The 19140-nt window shown below is 66.5% G+C and overlaps 3 protein-coding genes across 6 annotated transcripts in view; 2 read left to right on the top strand and 1 right to left on the bottom strand.

Annotated features, from left to right (window-relative positions):
* TRIM3 (tripartite motif containing 3) overlaps positions 1-8080 on the top strand; it is an 8620-nt gene extending 540 nt beyond the window's left edge. The window contains exons 1-12 of one of the 2 annotated variants that reach the window (XM_015653483.3): positions 273-414; positions 705-846; positions 2580-2814; positions 3214-3374; positions 3634-3814; positions 4148-4871; positions 5089-5192; positions 5544-5711; positions 5806-5974; positions 6549-6619; positions 6720-6860; positions 7401-8080. In XM_015653483.3, coding sequence (XP_015508969.1) covers positions 719-846; positions 2580-2814; positions 3214-3374; positions 3634-3814; positions 4148-4871; positions 5089-5192; positions 5544-5711; positions 5806-5974; positions 6549-6619; positions 6720-6860; positions 7401-7553 — 2235 coding nt within the window. In that variant the 5' untranslated portion in view covers positions 273-414; positions 705-718 and the 3' untranslated portion in view covers positions 7554-8080. Of the gene's footprint in view, positions 1-272; positions 415-704; positions 847-2579; positions 2815-3213; positions 3375-3633; positions 3815-4147; positions 4872-5088; positions 5193-5543; positions 5712-5805; positions 5975-6548; positions 6620-6719; positions 6861-7400 lie in introns of those variants that run through there. The other variant, XM_015653394.3, reaches the window with a different exon arrangement.
* Positions 8081-11118: 3038 nt separating this feature from the next.
* APBB1 (amyloid beta precursor protein binding family B member 1) lies at positions 11119-18098 on the top strand. Of its 3 annotated transcripts, XM_015615108.1 has the most exons (15): positions 11119-11167; positions 11635-12300; positions 12752-12930; positions 13218-13274; positions 13352-13461; positions 13839-13875; positions 14190-14327; positions 14438-14562; positions 15078-15083; positions 15190-15304; positions 15978-16062; positions 16571-16654; positions 16774-16895; positions 17458-17634; positions 17703-18098. In XM_015615108.1, the coding sequence occupies exons 2-15, from the start codon at positions 11772-11774 to the stop codon at positions 17868-17870; spliced, it is 1932 nt and encodes a 643-aa protein (XP_015470594.1). In that variant the 5' UTR covers positions 11119-11167; positions 11635-11771; the 3' UTR covers positions 17871-18098. The 3 variants fall into 3 exon arrangements, with proteins under 3 accessions (XP_015470594.1, XP_015470755.1, XP_015470675.1); XM_015615269.1 differs by lacking the exon at positions 15078-15083; XM_015615189.2 differs by lacking the exon at positions 11119-11167 and having other exon boundaries at positions 11538-12300.
* Positions 18099-18494: 396 nt separating this feature from the next.
* The window catches only part of SMPD1 (sphingomyelin phosphodiesterase 1), a 4669-nt gene continuing 4023 nt past the window's right edge, over positions 18495-19140 (bottom strand). Inside the window, exon 6 of the mRNA XM_015615396.1 lies at positions 18495-19110. Coding sequence (XP_015470882.1) covers positions 18695-19110 — 416 coding nt within the window. The 3' untranslated portion in view covers positions 18495-18694. The remainder of the gene's footprint in view (positions 19111-19140) is intronic.

The following is a 19140-nucleotide window of genomic DNA, read 5'->3' as shown; positions in this document are numbered from 1 at the left end:
GGTGGGTGCTGGGGAGGCTCAGGAGGAGGGTGGTGGGGTCGGGGTGTGCCCCGTGGGGCAGGAGGGTGGGTGCTGTGGGTGCCCTGTGGGGCAGAAGATTGGTTACCAGGGATGGGGGGCGGGTTCTGAGGGGCACAAGCAGTGGGGACCGTGGGATGAGTGGGTGCCGAGGACCAGGGGGCTAGGTGGGGTGGTGCCGTGGGGCAGGGTGCTGTGTGAAGCTGGGGGACACGTGTGGGGCTGGCTTTGGATGCCCGGGGGTCATGGGCATGGTGGGGGCCGTGGGGAGTCCCCGTGTGTGCCCCACAAGGCGTCTGTGGGGCCAGGTACCGTGGGATGCCTTGGGGTGGGTGCTGTGGGTGCCGTGGGTCGGGGCTGTGGGCGCCCCAGGGTGCTGAGCCCTCATGCCACAGGGTGAGTGTCCGATATGGCCCTCTGTGAGGCTGTGTGTGGGGTGGGCGGGGGGCTGTGGGGCATTGTGGGTTGAGTGGTGGGCTGCAGGGTGCCACGTGGTACCTCCCACGCATTTAAATTCCACCCCCCCGCCATTCTCAGGCTGAGGGTCTGCCACGACCCACCTTGAGCCTGTGGGGTGGATGGGGGTGGTGTGGCACAGTGGGTTGGGGCTGGGAGTGGCTTTGGGGCCCCACAGAGCAACGTGGGGGTTGCAGGGTCCCTGCCCCTCACTGTGGTGTGCCTCCCAGGCTGAGGAGCCACCATGGCCCGCCATGAGCCCGCCAGCCCGGTGGTGCGGCAGATTGACCAACAGTTCCTGATCTGCAGCATTTGCCTCGACCGCTACTGCAACCCCAAGGTGCTGCCCTGCCTGCACACCTTCTGCGAAAGGTGGGACCTCCTGAACCCACCCTGAGCCCCCTGCATCCTCCCAAACCCCATCCCTACCTGCACGCTTTCTGTGAGACGGGACCTCCTGAGCCCCGCTTGAGTCCCCCCTGCACCCCCTGAACCCAATCCCTGCCTGCACACCTTCTGTCAGAGGTGGGACCCTCATTACACTTCCTCCCTCCACCCCAATGCACCCCCAGCGTACCCTCTGTGCCCTGGCACCCACTCTCCATCCTCACTCTGTCTCTGAGCACCCCTACATCCCTCCCTTACCCTCTGCACCCTGCCAGGGTCCATCCCCAGCATATCCCCACTGTGCCTTGGGCCCCCTTGCACCCTACTGAGTCCCTGCCACTGCAACCCTCCCAGTGCACCCCCCATGTCCTCGCTGCACCTCTGCATTGCCTGCCCCAGCATCCTTCCCCTCTGCCCCACAGTACACCTAGCCCCCTCTGCCTTGCTGCATCCCCCTGTGTCCCAGAGCCTGTACCCTGCCACTGCTGGTTGGACCCTTGCACCTCTCCTACACCCCCTAAACCTGCAGTGTGAGCAGAGTCCCCCTGGCTCCCTGCCGGTGATGAGCCAGGCCCCCCTGCACTCCCTGCCCTCCCCACTGAGAGATGGGGTTGAGCTTCCCTGTGCCCCCAGAGCTGGGGGCTGGGACCCCCCTGCATTCCATGGCCCATGGCAGTGCTGGAACCCCAGTGCCCCCCACATCCCACTTCTCTGCGAGGGCTCCACAGCCCCCGAGCCGCTGAGTGTGGGTGCTGGGGGCGCTGTGGCTGGGGTCCCCAAATAGGGGGGGTCTTGTTGCTGATGGCCCCCTTTCTCTGTGCTCCCAGAGCCCTATGATCCTGCTCCATCCATCCATCCATCCATCCATCCATCCATCATCCATCCATCCATCCATCATCCATCATCCATCCATCATCCATCCATCATCCATCATCCATCCATCCATCCATCATCCATCTTCCATGCATCATCTCCCCAGGGGCACTGGCACTGCTGCCTCATGTCCATCCTGTCCATCTGTCTGACTGTGCTCCTCTGCCGCTCCCCCACCTGGTGTGATGCCACATAGCCCTCCTGTCTGTCTGTCCATCTGTGTCCCCAATCCTAGTGTGACCCTGCGCAGCACCCCCATCTGTCTGTCCGTCTGTCCCCCTCCTGCACCCCAGTGTGACGCTGTGCAGCCCTGCCATCTCTCCTGCGCTCTCTGCCTGCCCCCCAACCCTCCCATCTATCTCGTTGCTCCCCTCTCTCTGCGTTCTCTTTGCCCTATCTCTGTCCTGCTGCCCCCTGTCCCACTGTCACTGTGTGCAGCCCCCCGTCCATCCACCTGTCCCTGTGCCACTGCCTGTCCCCAGGCCTGTCCATGTGCCTTTGTCCTGTGCCCTGACCCTGATGTTCGTCTGTCAATCCCACTCTCTAATGGCCCCCAACCCTAGGTGGCATTTTCCCCCTTCTGTCCCCCTATCAACCTGCCTGTCCATTCCCCTGTCTCCCTGTCCGTCCATCTGTCCCTTCATCCCCCTGTTCTGGCCCCACTGCCGTCCTACCTCCCCAATCCCCACCGGGTCCTGTCCCCCATTCATCCCCTCATCTGTCCCCCTGTTGTCCCTATGTCTGTGCCCATGTGCCCCCACAGCCCCCATTCCTGTCCCTGCCCCGTTCATGTCCTGGCCCAGACTCTGTCCCTGTCATGCCCCATGTTACCCCTGTGACCCCAGGTGTCTGCAGAACTACATTCCGGCCCAGAGCCTGTCCCTGTCGTGCCCCGTGTGCCGCCAGACCTCGATCCTGCCCGAGCGGGGGGTCCCGGCTCTGCCCAACAACTTCTTCATCACCAACCTGATGGAGGTGCTGCAGCGGGACCCTGACCCCCGCGGGGCCCCCCCTGCACCCCTGCCCCCCCTGGGTGCCGCCACCGGGCAGCCGCTCTGCTGCCCGAACCACGAGGGAAAGGTGGGGGCCGAGGGGCTGGGGAGGGGCTGGGAGGGCTGCAGTGGACTGTAAGGGCTCAGGGTGTTTGGGAGTGGCTGCAGGGACCTGGTGGGGCTGCAGGTGTCTGGGAGGGCTGATGTAACTCAGGGGAACTGGGGACCTGCAGGAGCTGGAAACGCTTTAGCCGGGCTGGGATCTGGGGAAGGCTAATGAGGTCTGTGAGGATCGGGAAGGGCTGTGAGGGTCAAGGAGGTCGGTGGGGCTGCAGGCCTTGGTGGAAGGGTCCAGGGGTGGGTCTGGGGAGGCTGCAGTGGTCCAGGGAGTCTGGGAGAGGCTGTGTGGGCTCAGGAGTTAGTTTTGGGTGGGCTGCAGGGTCCTGCGGGCTGGGTTTGGGGCAGCAGGTGAGCACAGGTGTGGCAGGTGATGGAGTTCTACTGCGAGCCCTGCGAGACAGCCATGTGCCGGGAGTGCACGGAGGGGGAGAGGCGGGAGCATCGGGACCACCGCACCGTGCCGCTGCGTGATGTGCTGGAGCAGCACAAGGCAGCCCTGCAGCACCAGCTCGACGCTGTGCGCGCCAGGTACGGGGGCCAGGGGCTCCCTGGGGGTCCCCATGGCCCCACTCCCACTGGTTGCAGCCCCAGCTTGATGCCACCCGCACACGGTACAGGGGGAGGGGTGGCTGAGGGCATCATTGGTACTTTGGGGTTTCAGGGTTCAGGGAGTCCCCAGATCCTCCTAAAGGATACCACAGCTGGATGCAGGTGCTGTGGGGAGCTTCAGGGTTCAGGTGGGGTTGGTGGGGGTTTGGGAGTTCAGGGGGTCCCCGTGTCTCCCCAGGCTTCCACAGCTGGCAGCAGCTGTGGGGCTGGTGGCCGAGATCAGCCGGCAGCTGGGGCAGCGTCGGGCTGAGGCTGAGGCGGAGATCGGGAGCAGCTTTGAGGAGCTGGAAGTGGCACTGCGACAGCGGCGGGAGGTGCTGCTTCGTGACCTGGAGGCCACCTGTGCTGCCAAGCAGCAGGTAACACACCTGTGGCTCTGTGCCTTCACCAGCCCTTCCTGGGAGGCTGTGTGGGTGCCCCAGCCATACCCCAGTGCCAGTGGCCTCACCGGTGAAACAGTTGGGGTCCCAGTGCAGCACCAGCACTGAGGCTGTGGCTGTGGCTGTGGCTGGGGTGCAGGTGGAGCATTGGTCAGGGGTGCTGGGTGTGGGGGGCACACACCGGCACCAGAGACGTGCCATTCCCACAGGATGCATGGAGGTGCAGCTGGAGGTGCTGCAGCAGGGCCAGGATGTGTGGGTGCCAGCACTGGGGTCCCACCCGCTGCCACAGGTGATCTTGTGGTCCCACAGGTGCTGGAGGCGCAGCTGGAGGTGCTGCGGCAGGGCCAGGAGAGCATCCTGAGCAGCTGCGCGTTCACAGAGCAGGCGCTGCACCACGGCTCAGCCACGGAGGTGCTGTTGGTGCAGAAGCAGATGGGCGAGCGGCTGCGGGAGCTGGCGGCACGGCCCTTCCCTGAGCACCCGCAGGAGAACGCGCAGCTCGAGTTCCACGCTGAGCCCGAGGGGCTGCGCCGCTCCATCCAGAACCTGGGCGCGCTGCTGACCACCAGCGCCACGGCGCACACCACGGTGGCCACGGGCGAGGGGCTGCGCCAGGCTGTGGTGGGGCAGCCCTGCTCACTCAGCGTCACCACCAAGGACAAGGACGGGGCACTGGTGCGCAGCGGTGGAGCCCGCCTGCGCTTCGCCGTGACGGGCCCCGACGGCGCCGCGGCTGAGGCCGAGGTGCAGGACAACCGCAACGGCACCTACGAGCTGGTGTACACGCCGCGCACCGAGGGTGACTTTGTGCTGTCCATCCTGCTGTACGGGCAGCCCGTGCGCGGCTCCCCCTTCCGCGCGCGCGCCCTGCGGCCCAGCGACGTTCCCCCGTCCCCCGAGGAGGCCAAGCGCCGTGTCAAGTCCCCAGGTGGGGGGCACGTGCGGCAGAAGGCCCTGCGCCGCCCCGCCAGCATGTACGGCAGTGCCAAGCGCAAGGAGAATCCCATCGAGGACGAGCTCATCTTTCGCGTCGGTGAGCAGGGGCACGGAGGGTCCTGGGGTCATGGGGGTGTCTTGGGATGATGGGGGTCTCATTAGGGCTCTCCACAGCCGTAGGGACTCCCCAGGATGGTGGGGTCTCCCTGGGCTCTTCGTGGCTCCCTGGGGTGGGCTGGAGGGCCCCAGGGGCTTGCAGGGAGGGGTTTACCAGGGTGGTGAGTGGTCTCACCCCCCCTGACCGGTGCCTGCAGGCAGCCGTGGCCGGGAGAAGGGCGAGTTCACAAACCTGCAGGGGATCTCCACATCCAGCGCCGGCCGCATCGTCGTGGCCGACAGCAACAACCAGTGCGTGCAGGTATGGAAACCCTTGGGACCTCCAAACTTCCCCAGGACCCACACTGACTTCTGTTGACCCCACTGACCCCGACAGCAACAACCAGTGCATGCAGATATGGACCCCTGGGACCCCCCCGGGAACCCCCCCGGGTAACCCTGGATCCCCATGACCCCACTGACCCCATCAGCAGTAACCAATGTGTGCAGGTATGGCCCCCTCCCGGGATCCCTGAACTCTCCCAGGACCCCCACTGACTCCCCCTGCTCCCTCCTTGCCCCTACAGTTGTTCTCCAATGAGGGGCAGTTCTGGCTGTGTTTCAATGTGTGGAGGTGTTCCCCCTGACTCCCCTGACCCTGCTGCCCTCCCAGGTGTTCAGTAACGAGGGGCAGTTCCGGCTGCGTTTCGGGGTGCGGGGGCGTTCCCCAGGGCAGCTCCAGCGCCCCACGGGGGTCTCGGTGGACACCAATGGTGACATCATCGTGGCTGACTATGACAACCGCTGGGTCAGTGTGTTCTCACCTGAGGGCAAGTTCAAGGTGAGGGAAAGCAGGGATGCAGGGATCTGAGTGGGGAGCTATGGAGTTGGGGGTGTCCATGGCGCCTCCCACCTTGACTCTCTGTCCCCCCCAGACAAAGCTGGGCGCTGGGCGGCTGATGGGCCCCAAGGGTGTCGCTGTGGACCGCAATGGGCACATCATCGTGGTGGACAACAAGGCTTGCTGCGTCTTCATCTTCCAGCCCAATGGGAAGCTGGTGGCGCGTTTTGGCTCCCGTGGCACTGCTGAGCGCCAGTTTGCAGGTATCCCTGGGACCCCCCCACTGTGAGCCCCCCTTGGGCTCCCCAGGGACCAGGGCAGGCAAGGACTGTGTGCTCCACATTGCTGGGGTGGCTGGTGGCTCTGGGACCCCCAAGAACGGCCTGAGGCTGGGGGACAGATCCAGGCTCCAGTTCTAGACTGGCTTTCTGCATCCATTTCTGGGCTGTGGGTTTGGGTTCTGGGATCGGGGGCTTGTTCTGAGCTCTGGTTTGAGTTTTGGGGCTGGACAGGGGCCAGCATCTGGCTCTGGGTCCAGCATCATCAGGTTCAGGGCTCTGGGCTGGTGATCCAGTTCCAGGTTCTTTCTGGGTTCTGGATTCTCAGTTCTGGGCTGGGGCTCTGGGCTCAGGTTCTAGCAGTACCTCCATCCTCTCTGAGTTCTAGGCTCTGTCCATGCCTCAGGGCTCTGGGTCCATCTTGGTCCTGCCATGGAGCCAGGGCTGAACCCTGCCATTCCCCTCAGAGCTGAGCCCCCCAGTCCTGGGGCTGAGTCTCCCAGTCTTGGGGATGAGTTCCCTGTGCCCTGTTTGGGCTGAGCTCCCTTTGTCTCCCGAGGACCCCATTTTGTGGCTGTCAACAACAAGAATGAGATCGTGGTGACTGACTTCCACAACCACTCCGTGAAGGTGAGTGCAGCCACAGGCAGGTGCTGAGATCCCCCTGGTGCTCTCAGGGTGCTGCAGTGACCCCCATGACTCCCATGTCTTGTCCCCCCGTGCCCTCCAGGTGTACAACGCAGAGGGCGAGTTCCTGTTCAAGTTCGGGTCGCACGGGGAGGGCAACGGGCAGTTCAACGCACCCACAGGGGTGGCCGTGGACAGCAATGGCAACATCATCGTGGCTGACTGGGGCAACAGCCGCATCCAGGTACCACACCCGTGCCTGTGCCTGCACACACACATCTGTACCCACACCTCTACCTGCACACGTACCCCCACCGCAGCCCAAGGGGGCCCAGCACTGGCCCCATCCCATCCCTGACCCACCAACCCACGTGATGTGCTGTGGGGCACCCACAGGGAACCAGGAAGCGACTCAGTTTTAGTGAAAGCAGCTGAAAAGGATCTTGGGTCAATTGGGAAGAGTCTATGCAGGGTCTGCAGTCAACTGGGAGGGGTATAGGTGAGCAACTGGAGTCAACTGGGAGTGCTCCATGGGGGTCTAGGGTCATCTGGGAGGAACTGGGAAGAGTTTTGTACCAACTGAGAGCAACTGGGATGGACTGGGAAGGGATCTGGGGTCACCTGAGAGCAACTGAGAAGGGTCTGGGGTTAACTGGAATAGACCTAGGGGGCATCTTGACCACATCCCCCCGCAGGGAGTGCATCCTGCAGGTCTGGGGGCCACTGGGGCTGGGTGTCCCTGGGCCGTGAGGCCATTGGGCACAGCTGTGTGCACCTCCTGCAGGTGTTCGACAGTGCGGGCTCGTTCCTGTCCTACATCAACACGGCGGCTGACCCGCTGTACGGGCCACAGGGGCTGGCGCTCACCTCCGACGGCCACGTTGTCGTGGCTGACTCGGGCAACCACTGCTTCAAGGCCTATCGCTACCTGCAGTGACGGGCAGGACACCATGGCACGGCTGTGGGATGGAGCCCGCGGCTGCAGCGGGGCGCGTGCAGTGACAGCTGCCCCATGGCCTCGCCTGCCCCCCAAGCGCCATCCTGGCTTCATGTGCACTTTATCCCAGGGGGCAGCCAGGCCTGGGGGGTGAGGATGCGTCCCGTGGGGTGAGGACTGCCTTGGTGTCATGGTCTGACCCCTCAGCCTGCCCCATGGCAGGGCCAGCATCCCACTGACAGGGTGCCCAAGACGTGGGGAGTGTGAGGGGCAGGGGGAGCTGCTGGAAGGGTGTGGGGGGGCTGTGGGGTGGCCAGTCCAGAGCCCCATGCCCCTTGAGGGCTGCCCCCCACCTCCCTAGCTCTCCTCCCCAGCTGTGGGGTGACTGTGTGTGCCTGCTGCCCCATGGCACTGCTGCCCCACTGCACTGCTGCTCCACAGCTCCGGGGGGCTCCGGGGGCTGTGGGGCGGCTGCCGCACGCTGACAAACTGTATGTACAAAATAAAGTATTCTGGAAGTACCCTGGCCCTGTGCTGCCCCATAGCCCTGCCTGTCCTTCACACACCCTGCCCTGCAGCTCCCCATGTCCTGTGGGCCCTCCCGGCTGTGCTGGACACCCCCAGACAGTGCCAGGCCAAGCAGGGTCAGGAATGGTGCCTGGAGCTCAGTGGCACCATGGGCACCTGCCTGGCCTGGGCATTCTGCCAGCACTGTCCCATCTGCACGCACAGGGACAGACTGGGAACAGGGACTAGCTTGGACTGGTCTGGACTGGGAGTGGGGACAGGGTTAGACTGATCTGTCTGTGCTGGCAGCAGGGTCTGGCTTGGACTGGTACGTGCTTGTACTAAGTCAGACTGGACTACACTGGTGTGGAGACTGGGTCAGAGTGGTCTGTACTAGGAGTAGGAACTGGTCCATACTGGTCTGTGTACCCAGGAGACAGTGGTCAGTGACCTGCTGAGCTGCTCAGACCCTGTGGGTCCCTGGGGATGCCATAGGGGCTGTAGAGGGGTCCTCACCAGCTCTGGCCATCCGTGGGGAATCCTGGATGGCAGCAGAGCTCACCCAGACCTTTCTCATCATTCCCCACCAGCCCCCCGGGGGTTCCCAGGCCTCAGAGGTGCCCAGTGACCCTATTCCCAAGCAGGGCTGGTGGGAGGATCCAGGGAAGTCCACGCCTGTTCTCGGTCCTAATGCTGGGAAGGCCCTAGAGCAGATCAGCTGTGGGCCCCACGGCACGGGCAGTACAATTAGGGCATCAGATCCAGCTGGGGGTTGGGAAAGACAGGTCCTGCCTTACCTGCTTGGTCTCCTGCTGGGACAGGGTGACCCTGCAGGATAGGTGTGGGTGTGTCTGCCTGCCTGAAGCTCAGCAAAGCCTTTAGCAACATCTCCATCTCCCCGGCTTCTCATGGAGGACCTCCAGCCTGGCTGGGACAGGTGCTCCTTGTTGGGAACACCTGGCTGAGGGCCAGGCCCAGGGACGGGTGGGAATTGGGCCACATTGGGGTGGGGGGACAGGCACTGCTGGGGCTCCCCAGGGCTCAGTGCTGGGGCCAGTGCTTCCAACAGAGCCATCAATGATCTGGATGGAGCAACCGAGTGTGTCCTCAGTGAGTTCATGGACCACACACACTTGGGTGGGATGTGGATCTGCTGAGGGCAGGAAGGCTGTGCAGAGGGATCTGGACAGGCTGGACTAATGGGCCAAGGCCAACAGTGTGAGGATAACATGGGCAAGTCCTGGGTCTTCCACTTGGGTCACCAAAACCCCCTGCAACACTCTAGCCTGGGACAGAGGGGCTGGGAAAGAACCTGGGGTTGCTAGTGACAGTGGCTGGATGCAAGCCCAGGTGTGCCCAGGTGGGCAAGAGGCCGATGGCACCTGGACTGTCCCAGCCCCACTGTAGCCACGGGCCCAGGGCAGAGACTGTCCCCCTGTGCTGGGCACTGTGAGACCCTTGAGGGCTGTGTCGAGTTCTGGGTCCTGCAAGAGAGACTGGAGCGTGTCCAGAGAAGGGAACAGAGCTGGAGAAGGGGCTGGAGCCGCAGGAGCAGGAGGAGGGAGAGGGGCTCAGCCTGGGGAAAAGGAGGCTCAGGGCCACCTTCCCAGGAAACAAGTGACAGGACAAGAGCAAACAGCCACAAGTTGTGTTTGGGGAGGATCAGGTTGGACATCAGGAAGAATTTCTTCATGGGAAGGGCTGCCATGTACTGGAAGGGGCTGCCCAGGGAGCTTTTCAGTGCCCATCCCTGGAGGTGCCCAAGGAAGGGCTGGACGTGGCACTCAGGGCTCTGGGCTGGGGACAAGGTGGAGATCAGTCACAGGTTGGACTCAGCCTCGGAGGTCTTATTGAACTAAAGGACTGTGATCCTCTACAGGATCAGAGTGGTCCACACGGGGTGCAGGGATCCTGCACAGCCTGTGTCAGCATCGCTGCTCCCAGCTGGACCCCCCGCTCTCCGCAGTGCTGCCCCTCTGGCGTGGGTAAGAGCTGGGAGCCTCGGTACCCTCCCGGTCCAGCCGAGTGTTTCAGGGGTTCCGGGGGCACAGCAGCCGCAGGGAGTCCCAGTGCTGCCCCCGACCCCGTCCCGGTGCCAGTGCGGGGGCAGCAGGGTGGAACCGGCCCGGTGCCTTGGGGGAATGCTGCTAGGAGCACCGGGGGTCCCGCTGACCGCCCGGGACAGTGTGGTGGGCACGGGCGTCACCGGCCCCGGGAGTATCACCGGGGGGAAGGTCCCCGGTTCCGCCCAGTTCCTGTTGCCGCCCAGGCCCGGAGCTACCTGCCGCCGGCAAGGCCTGGGGCTCCCGGTCCGGGGGGTGCTCGGGAGCCCCGGGGGAATCCGGTGGTGCTTGCCGGGGAGGGTCCGGCGGGGTCCCGGGGGTCCCGGAGCGGTGCCGGGGGTCCCGGTGCGGTGCCGGTGGTGCCGGTGATGCCGAGGGTCCCGGTGCGGTGCCCGGGTGCCGGTGGTGCCGAGGGTCCCGGTGCGGTGCCCGGGTGCCGGTGCGGTGCCGGGGTGCCGGGGGTGCCGAGGGTCCCGGTGCGGTGCCGGTGGTGCCGGGATCCCGGTGGTGCCGAGGGTCCCGGTCCGGTGCCGGGATCCCGGTGATGCCGAGGGTCCCGGTGCGGTGCCGGGATCCCGGTGGTGCCGGGGGTCCCGGTGCGGTGCCCGGGTCCCGGTCCGGTGCCGGGTGCCGGTGGTGCCGGGGGTCCCGGTGATGCCGAGGGTCCCGGTCCGGTGCCGGGATCCCGGTGATGCCGAGGGTCCCGGTGCGGTGCCGGGTGGTGCCGAGGGTCCCGGTGCGGTGCCGGGATCCCGGTGGTGCCGGGGGTCCCGGTGCGGTGCCGGGATCCCGGTGGTGCCGAGGGTCCCGGTGCGGTGCCGGGTGGTGCCGAGGGTCCCGGTGCGGTGCCGGGATCCCGGTGGTGCCGGGGGTCCCGGTGCGGTGCCGGGATCCCGGTGGTGCCGGGGGTCCCGGTGCGGTGCCCGGGTGCCGGTGCGGGCGCGGGAGGCGGCGCTGTCCCCCCGCCGGCCGGAAGTGGAAGTGACGCGGCCCCGAGCCCCCCACCCTCCCCCGCGACCCCCGGCAGCGGAGCCGCCGCCGCAGGTACCGGCAGTGGGGGCAGAGAGCGTGGGGGGGACACGGGCCGGGCCGGGCCCGCTGCGCTGCGGGCAGCGATGGGGGGTGAGGCTGGCGGAGACCCCGGAGGCCCGGGCCGGGGGGAGCGGGAGAGGTCCGTGGGTGCGGGGTCCCCCGGCAGGGCCGTGCGGCGAATGCGGAGGGAAGCCGGGCCGGGGGAGTGGCGCGGTGACCCCGGGGGTTGTGGTCGTTGAGGGGACTGCGGCGGGACCCGGGGCCGTGCGGCGGGGGCAGTGCGGGATGCCGGGGCCGAGGGGGATGCCGGTGCTGGGGAGGTCCCCGCGTCCCGGGGGAGGCGTGGGGGGATGCCGGTGCTGGGGAAGGCTGTCCGGCTCCGTGAGAGGGCTGCGGGGGGATGCCGAGTCCTTGGGAGGACCCAGGGCCGTGCAGCGTCCGTGGCCGGGGGTCCCCGCGCTACTCCCCGCTCCCCACAGGCCCGATGGACGCGGAGGCGCCCCGGGGGCTGTAGGACCCCCCCCTTCCTCCCCACCCCAGCAGCGGCAGCTGCGGCCGGGCCGGGCCGGGGGTCCCCCCGCGCCGGGGGTCCCGCCTGTCCCCGTGTCCTCGCGCCATGTCGGGGGCCCTGAGCAAGCGCAGCGATCTGGCCAACGACAACCGGTGCCTGGGGCTGAGCCTGGGGCTGGGAGCGCCCCCCGAGCCCCGCACCGGGCCCGGGGGGGCCCCGGCCGAGGAGCTGCCCGCCGCCGGGTGGGCGAAGGCCGGGCAGGACCAGAACCGCAACGAGCTCGAGCCGGGCCCGGGCCCGGGCCGGTCCCCCGGGGCTCACGGGGAATCCCCCGGAGCGCTCGAGCCGGGGCTCCAGGCCCGCAATGCCCGGAACGCCGCCCGCGACCCACGGGCCCGGCTGATCGGAGCCTCGGAGGAGGAGGAGGATGATGAAGAAGATGAGGAGGAGGACGAGGAGGAGGAGGACGGGGCTGGGGTCTCTCCGCCGGCCCTGGGCCCAGAGCGGGGCCTGCGGGAGCTCCCGGGGCGCAGCGCCAGCCGCCTCTTCGGGGGGCCCGGCCCTGGCAGCGACGAGGACTCGAGTTGGGCCACGCTGAGCCAGGGCAGCCCTGGCAGCTCCCCCGATGAACCAGGTGGGCACTCGACCCCTGGAGCCCCAGTTACTTATGGCTGCCCTACGGAGCCCCACGCTGACCTCTCGCTGTCCCACAGCTGCCCCATGGGGCTTCTGACAATCTCTGGGTGTCCCACAAGTGCCCCACAGAGCCTGATGGCCGGCTGTCCCCACCTCCTCCTTCCTGCCATGCCCCAGTGCTCCTGTCAGCTTCACATCTCTCCTAATTCCTGGCAGTGTGCTCACCGCTACGCTCCCAGCCCCCTGGCTGCCGTTCCTGGTCCCCTGGTCCCCCAGCCCCCTGGCCACTCTTCTGTGTCCCCAGCCCCTGTTAGTTCCATGTCCCCCTCTTTGCCCCCTTGGCTCTGTGGAGCCCTCCTGGGCCATCCCAATGTCCCTGGGCACAGGGGGCCGTGTGAAGCTGTGCGTGGGGCTGGGGCTGACCCCCTGTGACCCCCCATGCCCTGCAGAGTCGCTGTGGCCGTGTGGCGCGGGAGCACACGAGGACCTGCCCCCCGGCTGGCTGCGGGTGCAGGACACCTCGGGCACCTACTACTGGCATGTCCCCACTGGCACCACCCAGTGGGAGCCCCCCGGCGGGCCCCACGAGACCCCTTCCGACGGCAGCACCCCCACCGAGGGGCCCACTGTGAGTCGGGGCTGAGGGGCTGGGCTTGGGCTGGAGGTGGCTCTGCAGCCCCTGTGGGGCCTCAGGGGTGGCCGTAGGCCGTGGGGTGACTGGGAAATGATGGTGGGGTGGCTGTGAGGGGCGCGGGGCACGCGTGGGTGGTATGGGCGTGGGTTGCTCTTGGGGTTACCATGGGGCTCCCATAGTGTGCTGTGAGGTGATTGTGGGGAGCCATAGGGCACTTGTGGGGTGATTGGGGAACTGCTGTGGGGCTGCCCTATGGAGCACCCTGACCCAAACTCTTGCAGCTCTCTTGGACGAGCTTTGCTCCGGCTGAGACCTTCAATAATGGGGACTTGTGGAAGGTGAGAGAGGGTAGTGGATGGGAAGGGGTGGGGGGTCAGTGCCCCCCCCCAGCCCCACAGAGCCCCCTTGCCCCTAGGATCCCACGGCGGAGGAGGAGGAGGAGGAAGAGGAGGAAGAGGAAGATGAGGAGCCAGGAGTGTCGGACCTGGAGATGCTGTCACCGGGCCCAGGATCACCAGGAGAAGGGTGTGCTGGGGGCACAGGGACTGGGGGGACACGTGGAAAATGCAGGGCATGGGCGGGGCTGTGCCTGGGCCCTGTCGGGATGTGGGACCCTGGGTGACAAGCAACAGAATGGAGAGAGGGTGTCTGAAGTCTGAGTGGGGCAGGGACCCAGGTGAGGGGCAGGGAAATGGGGTCTCAGGATGGAGGTTGGACTTGGGGGAGTCCCAGGATCTCAAGGTAGGGGTTTGTGAGGGAAAGTCAGAGGTACTCAGGGTGCAGTGACCCGTGTATGTCATTGTGGGGGGTCCCAGAAGGCTCTCAGGGACAGGGCTTGGAGCTGGGGAGGCTCCAGGGTCTCAGGGTGCAGCCACTGACCCCCCCCACCCTTTCTCTTGCAGCATGACCCTGGGTGAAGAGGATGTGCTGAACTCCAAGGTAAGGCCAGTCTGTCCTGACCCTCCCAGCCCACAGGGCCCCTTCCCCACTCCCGTGGGGTGTGGCCCAGTGCTGGGGGGGCTGAGGCACCCAACCCAGGGATGTCACCTGCCTGGGAGGGGCCTCGGCCATGCCCTTCTGCGGGGGCCTGGGGCTCTACAGACTGGGGTGGTGAGGGCTCGGGTTACTGCCCCACACCAGCCCCCTGCCCCCTTGCCCCTCACCATCTCTGCCCCACAGCCCCCGCCTCACACACACCCAGCCCCACACCTCCCACACTGACTCCTAAACTAGGACACCCCCTTTGCCCCCAGGGCCTCCTGGTTCGCTCTCTGGGCTGGGTGCAGCTGCGGGAGGAGGAGCTGGGTCCTGGCCGCAGCAGCAGCGCTGTCAGCGCCTGCATCCGGCAGCTCTCGGCACCTCGTGATGGCCCCCAGGGCACCTGGGGGGAGGTGAGCGACCCCAGACCCCCCTGTGCCCCCCGCATCCACCCCACACCCTCTGCACTGCCCCCCAGCATCTGGGGGAGCGGAGCATCCTCCTGACCCTGCCGTGGCCCCAGGCACGGGCGCTGCTGCTGCTGGAGGAGCGCACGCTGAAGCTGGTGGACCCCCAGGACCGGGCACTGCTGCACGCACAGCCCGTGGGCGGCATCCGCGTGTGGGGCGTGGGGCGGCATGGCAGCAGGTGGGGGGCATGTGTGGGGCTGGGGGGGGCGCAGGAATGCCCACATGTGTGGAGTTTGAGGGGTCTGGTGGGGGGACAGGAGGTGCTGGTGTCTGCAGGGGACTCAGTACATATGGGGCTGGAGATCCTGAGTACAGGGGGTGCAGGGGTGGGGGGAGATCTGGGTGTGTGGGACCCCCATGGAGCTTGGAGGTCCCACACAGTGTGGGGTAGGGGCTCTGGAATCCCATGTATCTGGGGGTGGGGGCCATGAGGCTGGGAACCCCACATGGGAGAGGTGTGGGGGGTCACGTGCACAGCTCTGGGAGGGCTCTCATGTGGGTGTCCCATGGGTTGCTGGTGGGGGCCGTGGGGTCCCAACACTGAGCCCCCCCAGCAGAAGGGTGTGGGGCGGGATCAGACCTGCCCCTAGTGAGGTGTGGGGTAGATCCTGGGGCTGGGGAGGAGGTGGGGGTCCATGTCCCTCCTGGCACTCCCTAACCCCTCTCTGTCCCTCTGTGCTGCCGGGGACACAGGGAGAGGTATGGCCCCAACCTGCCCCCAGACCCCCAGTGCCCCCAGTCCCCGCTCAGCCTGGGTGGGGAGGGGACCGGGGCAGTCCTGAGCGTGCCCCCTCCTCCCCGCTAGGGACTTTGCATACGTGGCCCGGGACCCCTTGACACAGGTGCTGAAGTGCCACGTGTTCCGCTGCGAGGGGCCAGCCAGCACCATCGCTGCCGGGCTGCACCGGGTCTGTGCACAGGTGAGACCCCCCAGACCTCCCCAGGACCCCCTCAAACCGTCCCCGTGGCCTGCACCATGTCTGTGATCAAGTGAGACACCCCGTAAAATTTCCCTGGGAATCCCTGCTCTGGCCAGCACCGGTTCTGTGTCCAGGCAAAACACTCCCAGCCCCCAAACTTGGTTTCCCCCCAAACTGCCACCTTTGCCTGAGCTGCATCTCTGCCTAGATGAGACCCCAAAGAAACGTCCAAGAACCCCCCCACCTGTCCTGCACCAGGTCTGGGCCCCGGTGAGACACCCCCAAGACCCCCCAGGCCAAGATAACCCACCCCAAATTCCCCTTCCGTGGTCTGCACCACATCTGTGCCCAGGTGAGACCCCCAGAAACCCACCAGGACTTGCCCTAGCCTGCACCACATCTGCACACAGGTGAGACCTCCGGGCCCCTCCAGCCAGCCCCAAAGCCTGTTCCTGGGTGAGCCCCTCCCCACCCCAGTGTCCCCACAGACCTGCTGCAGGGCACAGGGGCCAGGGATCCCCGAGGGTCCCTGTGTGTCCCTGTCCATGGTGTGACAGCCAGGAGGGCTACGGGCGCCCCTTGTGTGACGTCTGGGGGACTGTGGGTCACCACGGGGTCCCTGGAGGTCACTGTGGTGTGACATCTGAGGGGGCTGTGTCCCCCTGTCCCCCAGCTGACGGCGGAACGGCGAAGTGCCCGGGCAGCAGGCAACGGCCTGGGGACAGACCCCCCCCGGCTGGGGGAGCCTCCCCTGCAGGGTATGGGGCTTAAGGGGGGTACCTGTGAAAGAATTGGGGTGGCGCTGGGGGGTACCCAGGAAGGGATTGGGAGTCTGGGAGTGACTAAGAATGGCTGGAGGGCTCCTGGGGGAGTCCTGCGAGGGGATAGGGCGACTACAGGGGAGGGGGCTTGTGTGTCTGGAGGTTGCCTTTGCTGGGGTAGGGCAGTTGGGAGAAGGGTGGCTTTTAGGGAGGTTTGGGGATGTGTCTGACAATGTTCCCCATCACAGTAGGACTCCTGGCCCCCAGGAGCAAGGCAGTGCAGTTGTGGGTGTTGGGAGTTCTGGGAGTGTTCTGGGGGGTCTTGAAGGGCTCTGGGACATCTGCCATGTTCCCCCCACACTGGAGTGCCCAGCGTCCAAGAGGTCTTGGTGGGGGGTTTGGCATGCTGGGTGAGTACTGAGGGGTGGGGAGGGGTTCTGGAGGGATGTTCGGGCTCTGGGGTGTTTTGGGGGGCTTTGGGTGTCTGACAGTGCCTCCCCCACAGTGGAGTTCCCAGCCCCTAAGAGTGAGGTGGTTCAGCGCTTCCCTGTGTGTTACCTGGGCTGTGTCCCTGTTGCCAAGCCAGTGGGTGAGTGGGGGACTCGAGGGGAAGGGGGGAGTGTCTCGGGGAGCTCTTCCAACCCCTGTGCAGCAGCTATGGGGTGAGGGCACCCCCAGGGTTGCCCTGACCCTCCCTGTGCCCCCCAGGCATGGATGTGATCAACGCGGCACTGGAGGCGGCGCTGGCCCCTGGCTCAGGGGAGCCCCCTGCACCCACCCCCGTGGTGGTCAGTGTGGCCCCCGCCACCCTCACCATTGCTCACCGCCAGGTGCGTGCCCTGCCCTGGGACCCCCTGCCCTGGGACCCACACCCACCCTCACCATTACCCACAGCCCCGGCCTAGGGGGGCTGTGGTGACCCTGTCCTGCTCTGGGGAGATGTGTTGACCCCCATCCTCAGTGGTGACCCTTTCCTGTTCTGGGGTCTAAGTGACCCTGTCACGTGCCCGAGGGGCTGTTGAGACCCATCCTTGTACCAGGGAGCCACGATGGCTCCTTCCGTTGTCTCCCCATCCCACCACATCCCGTGGGGCCCTGGGGGGCTGCATTGACCCCTCCAAGCCTCAGGGTATCATAGTGACCCCCCACCCTTCCTGGTGAGTGCCTTAGTGACACCTCACGTGCCCTGCTGAACCTTTCCCCATCCTTGGGGTGCCCCCTTCCCCATCACGGGGATGCCCTGGTGACCCCTTCCCCTTGCCACGGGTGCCCCAATATCCGCTGCTTCTCCTCCTGTGGCGCCCTAGCGACCCCTCCCCCGTGCATTGCTTTAAGCCCTCTCCATGCCATTGGTGACCTGGTGCCCCCTCCCCACCCCGGGGTGCCCCCCAGACAGAGGCGGTGCTGTGCGAGTGCCGCGTGCGGTTCCTGTCCTTCATGGGGGTGGGACGCGACGTCCGCGCCTTCGCCTTCATCATGGCCAGCGCTCCCGGCACCTTCCGCTGCCACATGGTGTGGTGTGAGCCCAACGCCGCGGGGCTCAGCGAGGCGCTGCAGGCCGCTTGCGTGGTGAGTGGGACCCCCGAGCCCCCCCCCGGCTCCCCCCGCCCCCCGCTGACCGCCCTCGCTCCCCACAGCTCCGCTACCAGAAGTGCCTGGATGCGCGGCCCCAGGCCTCCAGCTCCTGCCTGCCGGCTCCCCCGGCTGACTCTGTGGCACGGCGGGTGGGCTCCTCTGTGCGCCGGGGGGTGCAGACCCTCCTGGGGACCCTCAAACCGCGGCGGGGAGGGGCGCAGACCCCGTGAGTGGGGCGAGGGCATGGGGGGCATGTGGCTGGGCAAGGCAGCGTGGGGGGACGGGACCACCGACCCAACGCTCCAGGGCACAGGCTTACCCGGGGTGTTGGGTCGGGGGTCCTGCCCCCACCGCTGCCCTCGTGGTGGGTCACGCCCCCCCGAAGGTCCCCAATGCATGTGGCGTAACGAGGGTCTGTGTTGTACTAAATCATTAATTAATAAACCCATTCCACCAGCCCGGCTTGGCTCTGCATTTGGCCTCACACGGGAGGAACAGCGAGAGGAGGAGGAGAAGGAGGAGGAGGGATAAGGGTGTTGTGTCTGGTTTGGGTCTTTGTAGGATGTTGCATGCGAAGAGGGGCAGTACCTTATCAGAGGGGCAGTGGGAGTAACGGGAACCACGGGCTGATCCCAATCGTGATCCCAGTGAGTGAGAGTTAGGACAAGGAGGTGGGGTGGTGGGGTCCCACCATCCTCAATTTGGGTCTCCCTGAGCTGTGGCTGAGAATTGTGCTGAGCAGGATGAAGGTCAGTGGAGTCCATCACACCTGTACTGGGGGGTGATGGGAGCATGAGGACTACGTGCTGATCCTGATCCCAGTTCCAGTCCTGCTGGGAGAGGATAAGGAGGGGTGGTGGTGTCCATTGTGCCTTTATTGTGTAACTGGTGGGACACGGGGACCCTGTGCCAATCCTGACCTCACTCCCAGCGGCCTTGTGCCACTCGCAGCTCCGCTCCAGGTGTGACCGTGTGCTCACCACGCTCCCTGCCCTGCATCCAGCAGGACCACGTGCTGACCCAGCTCCTGGTCCCTGCTCCCACCGGGCCCGGCTCAGCAGAGCCGCCGCCGCTGCCAGAGCTCCTGGATGCGTGGGAAGGGCAGCGCAGGGCGCAGGGGCCGGCAGAGCGCGGGGTCGGCGGCACGGCCGGAGCGCAGGGCGCAGAGCAGGGCGGCCTTGCAGGGGCCACCGCAGGGCTCGCGGGGTGGGTGCCCCTTGTGCAGGTGGAACCAGAAGAGCTGGAAGAGCCGCTCGTCGTCCTGCATCCGCCGCACCAGCCGGTCCCAGGCAGCCGGGAAGGCCGTGGGCAGCCCATAGGCCTCGCGTGCTCTGTAGAGCCGCTGCCAGCGCGGGGGAGTCCCCGGGGGCGCCGCGTTGGCCTCTGTCAGGTTTAGGATGAAGGTCTCGTGGTCCAGGACCGCGTGGGAGCTCCCAGGGTAGGAACCGGCCACCTCATACACGCGGTACCCTGCGGCGGGAGGGACGGTCAGCGCTGGGG

The sequence above is a fragment of the Parus major genome, chromosome 1 (genome assembly GCF_001522545.3).
Source record: "Parus major isolate Abel chromosome 1, Parus_major1.1, whole genome shotgun sequence".
In the NCBI taxonomy this organism is placed as follows: domain Eukaryota; kingdom Metazoa; phylum Chordata; class Aves; order Passeriformes; family Paridae; genus Parus; species Parus major.
This window is presented reverse-complemented; position numbering and strand designations above follow the sequence as displayed.

Bases quoted from the DNA above. Each gene is read 5' to 3' on its own strand.
- APBB1 (XM_015615108.1), top strand. From the start codon at position 11,772: ATGTCGGGGGCCCTGAGCAAGCGCAGCGATCTGGCCAACGACAACCGG. The intron at 12,301-12,751 runs GTGGGCACTCGA...CATGCCCTGCAG, and splicing joins CAGCTCCCCCGATGAACCAG to AGTCGCTGTGGCCGTGTGGC. The intron at 15,305-15,977 runs GTGAGACCCCCC...CCTGTCCCCCAG, and splicing joins TGCACCGGGTCTGTGCACAG to CTGACGGCGGAACGGCGAAG.